This window comes from Cyanistes caeruleus, chromosome 3, assembly GCF_971803275.1.
Source record: "Cyanistes caeruleus chromosome 3, bCyaCae1.hap1.1, whole genome shotgun sequence".
Taxonomy (NCBI): domain Eukaryota; kingdom Metazoa; phylum Chordata; class Aves; order Passeriformes; family Paridae; genus Cyanistes; species Cyanistes caeruleus.
Genome location: NC_141703.1, coordinates 75,396,043 through 75,409,099, shown reverse-complemented (window position 1 = coordinate 75,409,099; position 13,057 = coordinate 75,396,043). Strand labels below are relative to the sequence as shown.

Below are 13,057 nucleotides of genomic sequence, written 5' to 3'. Positions count from 1 at the left end.
GATGTTCAAGAAGCCATTACCAGAAATCCATTTGCTTTACATGTTTTGCAGATAAGCAACCCATAGTAAGTATTTAATTTAAATGTGTTCAGCTTTAATTTCTATAAACTAACCTTATGGCTTATTTTATTGTAAAAATATCATTGAAAATACTGATATCTATCTATCTATCTATCTATCTATCTATCTATCTATCTATCTATCTATCAATAGCTTGCCCTATTTTCTGGTTATGTAAAAAGCCCCAACAACCATGAACTGTTTTATTACTGTAAACAGGCTTTAACAATTTATATAGGACTGCCTCATCCTCTGGCTTTATTTTTATTTAGTTATCTGAAGACACTTGCTAAGTCCAGGAAGTTCCAAGAACTTTTAAGTAACAGTAATTTAGCAGGGTCCATTTGAAGTATATATAACTCATAAGTAATTTGTATTTCTTAACAACATAGAGAGAAAAGGGATAATTATGCAAGACAGTGCATAAAATAATTGTGAATGCAATGCATTCCTACTTTGACCTGAAAGTATACCATTTCTACAAGTGATAGGTATTATTTTTCTTCAGTAAGTATTTGTATTTTGTTTCGTATATTCTAGATCTTGTCAGCTGGAAATAAAATATGATACCTGGAATGTAAAGCAATTAATAGGCATATGAGTGTCTGAAGCACAAAAGTTACTTTTCAAAAGTTCAGTGTATGATGCAGGAGTTAGTATTTATAATTCTGTATCATCAGTCTTCTCCTATACTATAAATTTACACTGAAGAAAAATTACAGATATGACCATATGCTTAGAAACATAGGATCACACAATTGTTTTGGTTGAAAAAGTTCTCTCAGATCATCAAGTCCAACCATTAACCAAGCACTGCCCAGTCCATTCCTAGCCCACATCTTTAAGTGTCACATCTACACGGGATGTGGACACCACCATTACCCTGCAGAGCATGTAGCAATGACTGGCAACCTTTTCCATTATTAAAATCATCCTAATATCCAACTTAAACCTCCCCTGAGCCATTGATTCAGCCGGTCCAGATTGCCCTGCAGAGCCACCAGCAGATCAATACTCCCACCCAACTTGGTGTCAGCTGCAAAGTGACCGAGGGTGTATTTATCCCCTCATCCAGATCGGTGATAAAGAACTGGCCCCAGCACTGAGCCCTTGGGAAACCCACTTGTGACCAGGTGCCAGCTGGTTGTAACTCCAGGCACCACCACTTTCTGGGATCAGCCAACTAGACAGTATTTTACACCATAAGCAGCCAGTTTTCCAGGAGACTGCTGTGGGAAACTGTGATAAAGACTTTACTGAAGTCCAGATGAAGAATATGCACAGCCTTTCCTGCATCCACTAAGTGGGTGACCTGGTCATAGAAGGTGATCAGGTCAGTCAAAGAGGACCTGACTTTCCTAAATCCATGCTGGCTGAGCCTGATACCCTGGTGGTCCTGTACATGCTGTGTGATCACGCTCTAGGTGATCTGCTTTGCACACTGCATATACTTTCCTGGATAAGCTGTTACCAAAAATGTTAAAGAAAATATTCTTTATTTGTAAAGATTTTGCAGCTTTCTGAATTTGAGACCAAAACACCCCAGGAAGCATCCCAGCTCCTAAATTCAAAATGATTGCCTGTTTTGAAGTGAGAATGTGAAGAGACCATGGTGCCTCAGTGCCTTTCTTCTTGTGAATCTCAGTAATAGGTGTGACTTGGAACCTCAGCTTCCTTTCTTCTGTCTCTTATACATTTAGTTGTTTATGGCTAAATAACTTGTATTTTTTTCCTTTTTTTGCACAGTTACCTTTATTGGATCTAGGTGTGTTTTAAAAATGCATTTTTGAGCTTTTTCTCTGGTCTTCGTGGTCTGTCCTACATTAAAAATAAAAGGAAACAAAGCTGTTCTCCTCACCAATGCATATCCCTGGCTTTCAGTAGACAGAATTCTTTCTTAGCTGACTGGTCTGTGGCAAAATTTTCTCCCACTAATTCATCTACAAGATTTTTATTTCATGAATAAGATATAAACACTAAATATTGCTTAGGCTGTCCAGTCTCTGGAACTGTAAGTTCTCTGATGGACATTTAAGATCTTTCATTCACTACAAGTATATACTTACACATTGAAACAGGTGTCCAGCTATAGATATAGATTTGTTGCAAACCTCTACTTAGTGCAACACCACATACATTCAAATCTCAGCCACTGGTTTGGAATTCTTCTTGATGACAAGAATGAAGTGTCATACAAGTATCCAGCTGCCAAAAAATACACAGGGATGAGATTTCATCAAAGCAATGGGATTTTAAATTTTTACTTCACCAAGAGAATAACCTGTTTCAGCTCTCCTTGTTTCAGAGCACCCAAATAAAATATGGATATTTACTCAGTAATTTCTGTGAAGGACATTATACTCTGTAACACCAACCTCTAAATCCAGATGAAGGTATGCAGTTGCTTATGGAATGGAAAACAGGTCACATGATACCATCAAATGATGCTTCTTGAATGTTACACATAATTACATTTCTGTTTATATACATGCATATCTCTTTATTTTCTGTTTTATTATAGAGTATTCAACAATGCATGTCCTCTTGGGTCAGCCCTGCAATAGCCTCACTGAAATACCAGAGTACCTCCAGCTGGTAACCCACTGCAATTGTACAGGAGACACTGACATTATCTGCTACAGGATCTTGTGACTTTATGTACTTTATATGCAGTGTGTATACTGTTTGACACTACAAAATTAGCAACAAAATCAAGAAGAAAGCAGAAATTCAAATAATGAATGTCAATTGACTGGTAAGCATTTTTAGGATAACTATTTTATTCTGCACTTTATTGTAAAATTTTTTAAAAAACATCTGAATTGTTATGCCAGTTCTGGATTAAAGGCCTTTTGTTAACCAGCATGATACCTTAATCTGTGAAGTTAGTTAATTGCTAGGAAATTGTGACTTTTTAACTTCTTTTTCACTTCCTCTGCTGTTTCAACAAAAAGTAGATAAGTATTCATAGAATCATAAAATCACACAATCATTTCAGTTGGAAGATCAAGTTCAACCTGACATGACCACATTTACCATTAAACCAGTACCCAGGTGCCACATCCACATCTCTTTATTTTTAAAAGCAAGCAGAATCAATCAACAAATTTAGGCTGTAATTAGCTGCAAGAAACAATAAAAACAATTTATAAAATCTCAAATTTCTAACTCTATATTAGATGCCTGATTTTCTGTTCATACCTACGCAGTAACAATAGTAGGGTTTGTCTGGAGCATTAAGCACTCCCGTACTTTGACCAGAGCTGTGTTTCATCAGCACACAGTAACATTGTGTTACTGCTAGTCTTTGAAACAAAGTGTATGGAAGCTTAGGAGAGCCTTATTTCAGGAGTGCTGCAATAGTGCAACCACAGGAACACATCCCCCCATTTAGAGACTGGTATCCTATAAGTGGAATGTATCTTGCCAAAAGAAGCTTTTAAATTATCATTTGGAAAAAGTGCTTTAAAAACTTTGTTGTTCCCCATCATAACAAGATCACCATACTATTGTCTTTAAAAAGTACTGCCATTGCTTAGGAAGGAACCAGCCTGTAAGAAAAAGAGAAGAGGAAAATGTGCCCATCATAGCAATGGACTGTTTATCAGGGTTTAGAGCTACCTGCTGGTGCATTGTGTCAGCCAAGACTAAGGTGAACTACATATAGCAAATAGCAGCTTAAATTTTACAAAGAAAATATTTATATTTTTTATATATAAATATTAAAATATTTAGGGAAAGATTGATTTTTTCAATAAAATATTTTGAAGAATGGAATAATAATTAATAAATAGCCTTTCTCCTCTAGCTAGGCATTACAACATCTTTGGAGGAAAAATCTGGGTTTAAGGGGCTGACTTCAGTCTGGAGCCCATTAAGATAAACTGTATTTAAACATCAAAATTGCAGAAACTTGGTTTCTTACGACCACTGTTGCCATCTGTTCTGAAAGTTCTGCCAGAAAAGGGAAACTATAGCTGAAGTCCACAAGCCTAAAAGATTTTGATGTGTGTCAGTACTTACTTCATCTTTGGTGGTCAAATATTCCCAGCAAAAGGCATGAAACAAACTAACAAGGAGAATTTTGAGTTGGAACTCAAAATTGGTTTGCCCTGAAATACTGAGCCCTTACATCTCTGTTTGTCAGCAGTCCCCTGTGACATTCCAGTATGGTGAGGATTTAACATTTAAATAGCAGGGGAAGGTTTCCCCACAGAGATTAAGAGAGGGAAAGCAAATAATCCAAATACCAGAGGCCATGGTAGTGGCTAGTCAGCAAGCCAGAGCAGCAGCTTAACCAGGTTTCTCCTCCTGTTAATCAGTTTAGGTGGCAAAAGTAAAGCACATGAGTCAACTTCCTCAATTACATGAAGATATTCTTTCAAAAGCAGGTACCTGCATTTACATTTCCAGGAAAATAATTTCAAATTAGTTTTTTGATTTAGAGTTACAAGCTTCAACTCAAAGGTAATAACCTTGTTTCTGAGGTCACTTTGGGTTATGACAATAGTGAAGTATAATTTTTGTTTAGGTGTCTAAACAGGGTGACCCTTGGGCATCAGGAGTGTGCACTATGAGAGCGGGCCCAGGGGCAGCAGCTGGATTCTGAGCATTTGTGAAAAGCCAGAGCAGAGCCTCATGAGGGTGTCATTGACAAGCAGCCTACCGAGCACAGACGTGACCAGGAGAAGGCCAGGGTTAGAAGAAATAATGGGCTGATGTTAACACAAACTTTATGCCCCATCAGGGCTTTACAGGGTGTGAAAACACCCCTACCCTACCGAGGTCCAGCTTTTCCTCCATCAACTGTGTAGCAGCCTCCAATGCTGCTAAGAAGAAAATTATCTACCTCTATATCTGGGAGGGCACCACAGCCAATTGCCCCATCCACTCCAGCACCTGGGCTCTAGGATGGCAGGAACCAGTGTACCTGAGGCCTGCCATTGGCATTGGAGGCAGAAGTGACAGGCGTGGCTGTTCTGTGGGTGTGAGGGATAGGTGAAGCTACAGACACATGGGGACTATGACAAGTCCTCAGTGCTGACAGGGCAAGGCAGCAAGCCAGGGATTGGCTGGGCTGCAGCTGGAGCTGCCACAGCTGCCTGGGAGTCCTGAACAAGATTCTGGTCCTCCTTTCTCTTCTGGAACTTTCTTCCAGACAGGGTCATTAGATCAGCAGGGTCCTTGCCTATGCTCATTGATAAGGTTTTGGCAGTGGCAAGAGCTGCAGCGATAATGGGTGGGAAGAGGGGGGACTGGGAGAAGACAGAGACCCTCCTCCTCCTCCTCCAGCTGCTGTTCCTGCTCAATTTGAACAGCGTTTTGAAGCCAAAACAGGCACAAGTAAACCCTTATGACAGTGTTTGGGGCAGCCAACATGTGTGTAAAATTACAACAGTGAACACTACTCTGCTATACAACCACAGGCTGCTAGGAGGGTGCATCAAATCATTTGAGACAAAAAGACTGCCTCAAAATATGCATTTGCCTGTGTTAGGCCAGTATATAGTATACAAGTCTTGAGTTGTGTGGCAGCATCTTTGGTAAGACCCTGCTGGGAAGAGAACCTGACTGATACTGTCAAATTCTACAGACACAACAGGAATGACAATGCACAGTAGAAAAGAAACCAGAAACACATGGGCAGTATGCCGTCTAAAACATGGCTGGTGGTGTGTGGGAATGGCCAGACTTACTTCTCACCAAATACACTAGAACACATCTGCTCCATCAAGTAGACAGAAGGTGCCATATCTGTTTTCCATCCTTATCATAATATTCATAGTCATCTGGTTCATAATGATTCCTTCTCTAGTACCATTGCTTTTATAAGATAATTCACCCAAACTGAACTTGACCCCCTATATCTAGAGATGACTCCACAATATTTTTGGAATTATATTTCAAATCATAGCCACACGATTCCTTCAATATTGAATATAAAACCCAGAGCAATAACAATGGTGGCAGTGATCCAGGGTGACCCAAGTGTCTGTGGGTGACACAAATATACATATAAAGTTTCTATTATTGTATATAATAATTTTTTTATTTTTTAAGAAGAAAGCAATTGTTTAACATTTTTATTTAATTTTTATCCAATGGTTTGTGCTCTTTCAGAGAAACAAAAAAGGAAAAAAGAAGGAAAGAAAAATGAAAATAAGAAAGAGAAATAAAAGAAGAGGAAGGAGGAGAGGAGAGGAGAGGAGAGGAGAGGAGAGGAGAGGAGAGGAGAGGAGAGGAGAGGAGAGGAGAGGAGAGGAGAGGAGAGGAGAGGAGAGGAGAGGAGAGGAGAGGAGAGGAGAGGAGAGGAGAGGAGAGGAGAGGAGAGGAGAGGAGAGGAGAGGAGAGGAGAGGAGAGGAGAGGAGAGGAGAGGAGAGGAGAGGAGAGGAGAGGAGAGGAGAGGAGAGGAGAGGAGAGGAGAGGAGAGGAGAGGAGAGGAGAGGAGAGGAGAGGAGAGGAGAGGAAAGGAAAGGAAAGGAAAGGAAAGGAAAGGAAAGGAAAGGAAAGGAAAGGAAAGGAAAGGAAAGGAAAGGAAAGGAAAGGAAAGGAAAGGAAAGGAAAGGAAAGGAAAGGAAAGGAAAGGAAAGGAAAGGAAAGGAAAGGAAAGGAAAGGAAAGGAAAGGATCACTTTCCTATGTTTTTTATTCAATTTTCAGCAATATTTTTATTCGATCTTACTTGTGCCATGATGAGACTCTAAAAGATGCTGAATCTCTTGAAGGCTGTGCCATCCTGCAGCTAGGTAAAAATGCCAGTAGAATGGACCACTGTCTGTTACTGAATGATCAATGAAGTGTTGTGCCATTAAGCAAACTGAAAATGTGAAAACATGTATTTTTAAAAAAGGAAATGCTGCTGAAATAATTCATATTCAGAGTTTTCATCAAAGGGAAAAACCCACTGAAGTTCAAATATTCCTGTTTATATTTAAAAGTTTGACTTTTCACTTCAAGATGAGATTTTGAGACTAAATAAGATCAGTCAAAAGCTATGTGAAATGTTTTGTTTCAGGTCCACTTAAATACTTGGTAATATCTTGCCCATGGAAATTATTTCCCTTTCTGATTTCTCAGTTTGGCCATCTAATAAAAAGCAAAACTTACACAATCTATTCAAGAGGTCTGAACTCTGTTCACAGCTGTAGGCAAAGGGTTTGGCACTGGGGAACATGGCTTTCAGAGGTCGCTTGGTCAGAGTGCTGGCATTATTCTCTCGTGGTTATTCACATTGCAGGACTGATTTCTGTGTTGTCCAGTCAGCCCATGCCCACAATCTCCCTTTGGAGAACAGAGCTATGTGGGGATATGGGGGACAGGATGATATTTACACAGACCTTTCATGAGATCACTCATAACAGGAGACAGAACACAGGGTGCTAAGGGTGAACTTCTTTCCTTTCCTGTAAAGTGAGTCCTACCAAAGACATGAGGTGACTTGGCTCACAGGCTGTGCATTTAGGTGAAATGTTTAACAACCTAGATGGAGATGATGAGTGAGCTTGGGATTTCCTAGACAGCTTCTAAGCCAGTAATAAATTAGTAAGTCTTTCCCCATTTTCTTGGATTGTTAGAAAGCTGGATGGAAATGTGAAAGCAATTAAGTTCTTCAGAGCTCTTCAAATTACTGTACCATCCACACCCTGTGACTAAGAACCTCTCTCTGTCCGTCTGAGATTGTCAGGGGGGATCATTCTTTCTTTCTGAAGCAGAATGTGCTGTAAGATCTCCTGGGATGGCAGAGCCTTTGTGCACACAATGGGCCTTTGCAGACAGAACTGAACCTTCCAACTGATCTTGTTACACTTATATGTGTTTGTTTTATAGAGGGAAACAGATATATAGGGTAAGCATAAACAAATTAGTTTTCCTTAGTAATGAGCTCTACTTCTGACAGTGCTTTTTTGTTTTGTTTTTAGATTCCAGGATGTGGCACACTATAGTGCATGCTTTTGTGTTGTTGCTGCAAAAAATACCCTGCTGCAAGCAGGAGTATTTGTCTTCTTTCAAGGGGGGGTTGTAGACCAAATATGGCCCAGGCCTGTGTGATAGTTCTCTCATAAATGAAATGATGAGAATCCTCTTATGACTAGGAAACATTCCAGAGCCAGCGTGTAGGGTTACACAATGGTACAGTGTCTGTCCCCTGATTTATAATTTGAGAAGCAGATTGTGTTCAGACAGAATGTGAGTTGAACAATGAGGTTTCTAGTCCTGATCTCATTAACAGAGATTTATACCAAGAGGCTATTGTATCTTGTTCTTTTGCTTTGCAATGCCAGCAAACATTCATAAGGTTATTTAAAAAAGAAAGCTTCTGTCACACACTTAGGTCAGAAAGTTCTCAGGAAAATAGCTAGTCACATACAGAGTGGTCTAAATCTGCACTTAGCTAAGGCTTATGTTTCTGGCCTTAATAAGTCTCAGAATGATTACTTGATGAAACATCATACTCAAGCTTATTTCATGTAAAGATTTCTGGAGACGTGGCTTAAAATGCCTTTTCACATATTTTTGTTCACGGTGGAGTTACTCTAAAATAGCTTAGTATTTGCAAACCATCCATAATCACCAAAAGAACATTTTTCCAGTGCAGAAGAACCAACAAAAGATGAAATAACAATAACATCTTGAGAGCTACTTTCCCTCCTGCTGCCCCAGAGCCTTTGTGCTGGGAACCTGCTCTTTGTCAACAGCCAGGCAGTCATTGTGCATCCAGTAGAAGATGCACAGAACATTAATTAATTTTTCAGTAATGTTGCCAGGCAATTTGGACTGATCACCAGTAGAAAGAAAATGACACTCACCGTGTCAGGAAAATATACTGGCCTGTCCATATGTGCTCATAACACAGCTCTGAAGCCTGCAAACCAGATCAGAGAACCTCAGCAGGACACTGTCTCTGAGTGTCACAGCAAGACATGAAGTCATGCAGAGCCCAGCAAAATCCAGCATGGCTCTTAGGAGATTAAAGAGCACTGTATCTGGAATACAGGAGGCATCTGGCTGCAAAGTGCCACGCAGCTGTCATCACCACTTTCTTGTACTCATGTGAAACATGGACAGCTTATCATTATCATGGCATGTGACTTCCCAATTTCACCTGCACTGACTACTGTGCTGTTGCTGATATAAATAAGCACACAACACTATTAGCCTGTTATTCAAGCTCCTGTCAAATATCAAGTGCTGTAGTAATACTCTCGTGATCTGTGTTCTCCCAGACAGCTGATGTACATGTCACATGAGAGGCCCTTCAACCTCAAATTTGATGTCCAGTTTCCACATATTAAGCATCTGACTGTAGGTGAGGAGACAGGGCAGAAGAAACATGTCAGGGAAGCCTTCAGATGGTAGCCAGCTCCACATCACAGAAAGCTGCTACTAAGTAGCATCTCCTGTTGCAAAGAACGTGGATTGGCCAGACTGCATGTAAAGAAATGCTCTGCAGTACAGGGGCATGGAGGACAGCAGACGTACAGTTTGACAGCACATCTTTGGTGTGTTCAGTTTGTACTGTGACAATAGGACCAGTAAAGACACAACAGCTGAGTCTTTGCATGTTGAATGAACAGCAACAGTCATCCTTAAATCCTGCGGTGGAACTTCCATTTGGTCTCCTCTGCATGAACTCCCAATATTAGAGTTTATTAGAGTTTATTAAGAAATTATAGAGCATCCTCTCATCAACTCCTGGCCCCAGTGTTACAGAACAGTTGCACAGAATTTTTTACCTTAATTTTTCCAACACATTTTTAAATGGATTCAGGTTATCTTAGCTTACTATCATGTACCTTTGCTCCCTGATAAGCCTGGGGAAATAGGAACATGTTGCTCACTTCTTCTGTGCACTTCAATGTTTTGCAAGTTTTTCCAGAGGATTTCAGACTGTACTGCAATAGCAGCTTGTCTATCTTGCTAATGACTTGTCACTGAATGCCAGACAGGCCAAATATGGAATAATTAGGATAGGAATGAATGACATTTTCTAGGCAATATGTGAATGATAAGTTTTAACTATGGCAGTGCTCTGCTTAATCCCTACCTTTTTTCCTTTGACTGAATGCTTGCTGTTAAATGATAGAAAAAGGTGAACTCTTTCTTCTTTTTTTTCCTCCAAATGTTTTGACTATTCTTTATCTCCCAGAAAAGTCACAGTTCCCATAAATCTTATTTTTTCAAGAAAGTTCTCCTTTACAATTTTCCTATCCAAGTGCAATTGATTTCTAGTATTTATGCTTCCTTTATTATAAAGAGCTGGAGAGATAATCCAGACAGTTTGTTTTATTCCAGTTATTAACTAATATAATAAATAAAATATTACTATAATATTATAATTATAGTACTATAATAGTATTATTGCCCCAAAGGGCAAGAAGTGGTTAAAGCAATGAATCCTATGGTAAATCTTCACAGCAAAAAAAGCTTTCAATTGCCTTCTGTGTTTAACTTCTTGCTCTCATTGCCATTCACACCCAGTGGATTTCTTACAGTAGCATCACCCAGCCTCCTCTCTGAAAACTGCCCTTTCCACGTTTTTCAGGACCTAGCCCCAGAATAAGAAAAGCAAGGCTGAGGTCAGTCAGGAGAATTCTAGGGGAAAGCTTCTGTCCTCAGCTTTGGAAACAAGCTCCACAATGTGCCTTCTTAAATCATAGTTTGTATTCTCACACTCAGTCAATATGAAAATAGCCAAGATATTAGATCCCCATACTTTGATTTGGAAAAACGTAAACTTGACAGAAAGGGTCCTACTGGAAAGAGCAAACCATTATGGCAAACTCACTGTCTGAGGATTAGACCCCTACACAATAGGCTACCAGGGCCAGCTCCTCCACCCCTTTCCTTGCTCTGAAATGTGTGTTGCACATTAGCTGCCTTTGTTACATGTACTCTATGGGTACCTCATTGTTCAGAGCACTCAGGGACAAGTGGATATGGAGTCTCAAATGCCTTGGACCAATGACTGATGCCCAGGTCTGTTAACTCAAGGTAGTAGCATTTCTGTTCATAGGTGAGAACCAAACTTTGGGTATAGATTAAGTACTGAACCTAATGACCTGTCCTGACCTTATGTATCCTCTTAAGATACATGCACATCATCCTGAATCTTTCAGAGGCTAATACCCTTCAGAGAACTAAATCATTGGTCCTGGCTTCTAGTCACTCTAGGACAGACCAATAGTCACAGCAGTGGTGCTGCCTCATTCTCTCAATGAATTAGGACAGAGAAGAGGATCATAAAAGACTTCTCCAACCCTGTTGAGATTACATTCTATTCTTCATTCTGTTATAAATGAATATCTGTGTCCTGAGTCTGTCTCCTGCTTTTGCAATGGTCCAACCAGATCTCAGTACCATTGAACCCCTATTAGGTCCCTTGCTCATAAGCTCTGATAGCTCATGTTAAAATGACAGGGTCATTTAGGTTAAAAAAATACCTCTTAAGATTACTGAGTCAAACCATTGAGCCACTTAAGGTGTCACAGACCCAGTCTGTCCATCCTCCCCTTCTCTGGAGATTTGCATCCTCATGGCTGTACTTCACAGCCCCAAAACATGTTAATGAATACCCAGAGCTGGGACCTGAGACACCTCAGGGCTCTGACTCACGAGCCGTATCATGGACAGCACTGGAAATAAAACAAATGTTATCCAGACTATCCTCAAGGGCTGTTACATAGGGGTCATTCAAAGAAGAAATAATTGGCTGGAAAATACATACTTACAAAAGAGAGACCCCCTGTATGCTCTCAGTCCCCACCCACCTTCTCCTGTTTCCAGGGATCTGGTAGTTGTTTAATGCTCTTCTGGCCATGAGCACATGACAGGAAAAGAGAGGAAATGGCGCTGTAACAATAAACACTACACAGGGACCATTTCCAACAAGGAAACTGCTCCTGGCACTTCATGTCAGACAGTGGCTACACAGATACATAAATGCTGGCTACACAGATTAATATCTCTGGGATTTATGATTGCAGCTAAAATACTAAAATATTCCTGTTTTCTTCTCAATTTAACCCTTTTTTTTTCTCTGTCCCATTAAATCCACTGCCATATCAATACATAAGGAAAATGGTTGCAGGGCCAGAAGCTTCTGGATCCAAGATTTAGCAGGCTGCAAAGGAGAAGAGGAAAGGAGTTTCAGACTCAGCTAACTATGGCATTACCATTCCCAGGAGACCCTTCAGCAAGGTGCAAAGCTTGCCAAAATCCATTTGGGTACACATGGTAATTTGAACAGCAAGATCTACTGAACTTCCTGCAGCACAGCTGGTCTAAATGTATTACTTTACTGACCATATAGGTCCAGTGCAACTGTCCTTTGTGCATATGAGTTGGAGAGAGCATATTGCCCCTAGTTTTGTTTTACTTTTTATCAGCACTTGTAGCAGACTCAGTCTCATCTCTTCTTTCACCTAAGAATGCTGTGGGGTACATGTCATTTCAGAGATTCTGTACAAACATCACAGAATCAAAGAATCATGGAATAGTTTGGATTGCAAGTAGCCTTAAAGACCACCTAGCTCCTAAATCCCTGCCATGGGCAGGAAACCTTCCACTAGACCAGATCATTCAGAGCTCCATCCCAAGTGGCATTTGACACTTCCAGAGATGGGGAATCCATGACCACTCTGGACGACCTGTGCAAGTGCCTCACCACCATCACAGTTGAGAATATTTTTCCTAATGTTTAATCTAAACACTGTACACCATCAGCTTCAGGCCATTTCTTTTTTCTTATGGCTGCCTATGCCTGCATAGCCTTGTGAAAAGTTCCTCTCCAGACAGCTTATAAGTCTCCACAGTTTTCCATTATAGCAACCCAAATGATGAGAATATCATCAGGACAAGCTTTGCCTGAATATCATACAGAAAACTCTGCTGAAATTGTTTTGGGAGTGGCTCATTTCCATTCCTCATCCAATATAAAAAAATGTTGAGACCAGTTGCTCTGAAACTGCCATTAATGGAGGAACAGAGACCCCACACA

The 13,057-nt window shown here is 40.2% G+C and overlaps 1 protein-coding gene and 1 long non-coding RNA gene across 6 annotated transcripts in view; one reads left to right on the top strand and one right to left on the bottom strand.

Annotated features, from left to right (window-relative positions):
• Positions 1 to 13,057, bottom strand: part of LOC147654261 (uncharacterized) — a 34,085-nt gene that overhangs the window by 3,736 nt on the left and 17,292 nt on the right. For both annotated transcript variants that reach the window (XR_015284812.1, XR_015284813.1), the window contains exon 3: positions 2,127 to 2,265. This is a non-coding gene — a long non-coding RNA (uncharacterized LOC147654261). The remainder of the gene's footprint in view (positions 1 to 2,126; positions 2,266 to 13,057) is intronic.
• CEP126 (centrosomal protein 126) overlaps positions 1 to 13,057 on the top strand; it is a 53,180-nt gene that overhangs the window by 34,520 nt on the left and 5,603 nt on the right. The window contains exons 10-11 of one of the 4 annotated variants that reach the window (XR_015284811.1): positions 2 to 65; positions 2,582 to 2,815. Coding sequence is in view for 3 of the 4 variants with exons in the window: in XM_086882002.1 (XP_086738128.1) it covers positions 2 to 65; position 2,582 (65 nt within the window). In the remaining variant the exon portion in view is untranslated. Of the gene's footprint in view, position 1; positions 67 to 2,581; positions 3,222 to 13,057 lie in introns of those variants that run through there. The other 3 variants (XM_086882002.1, XM_086882004.1, XM_086882003.1) reach the window with 3 other exon arrangements.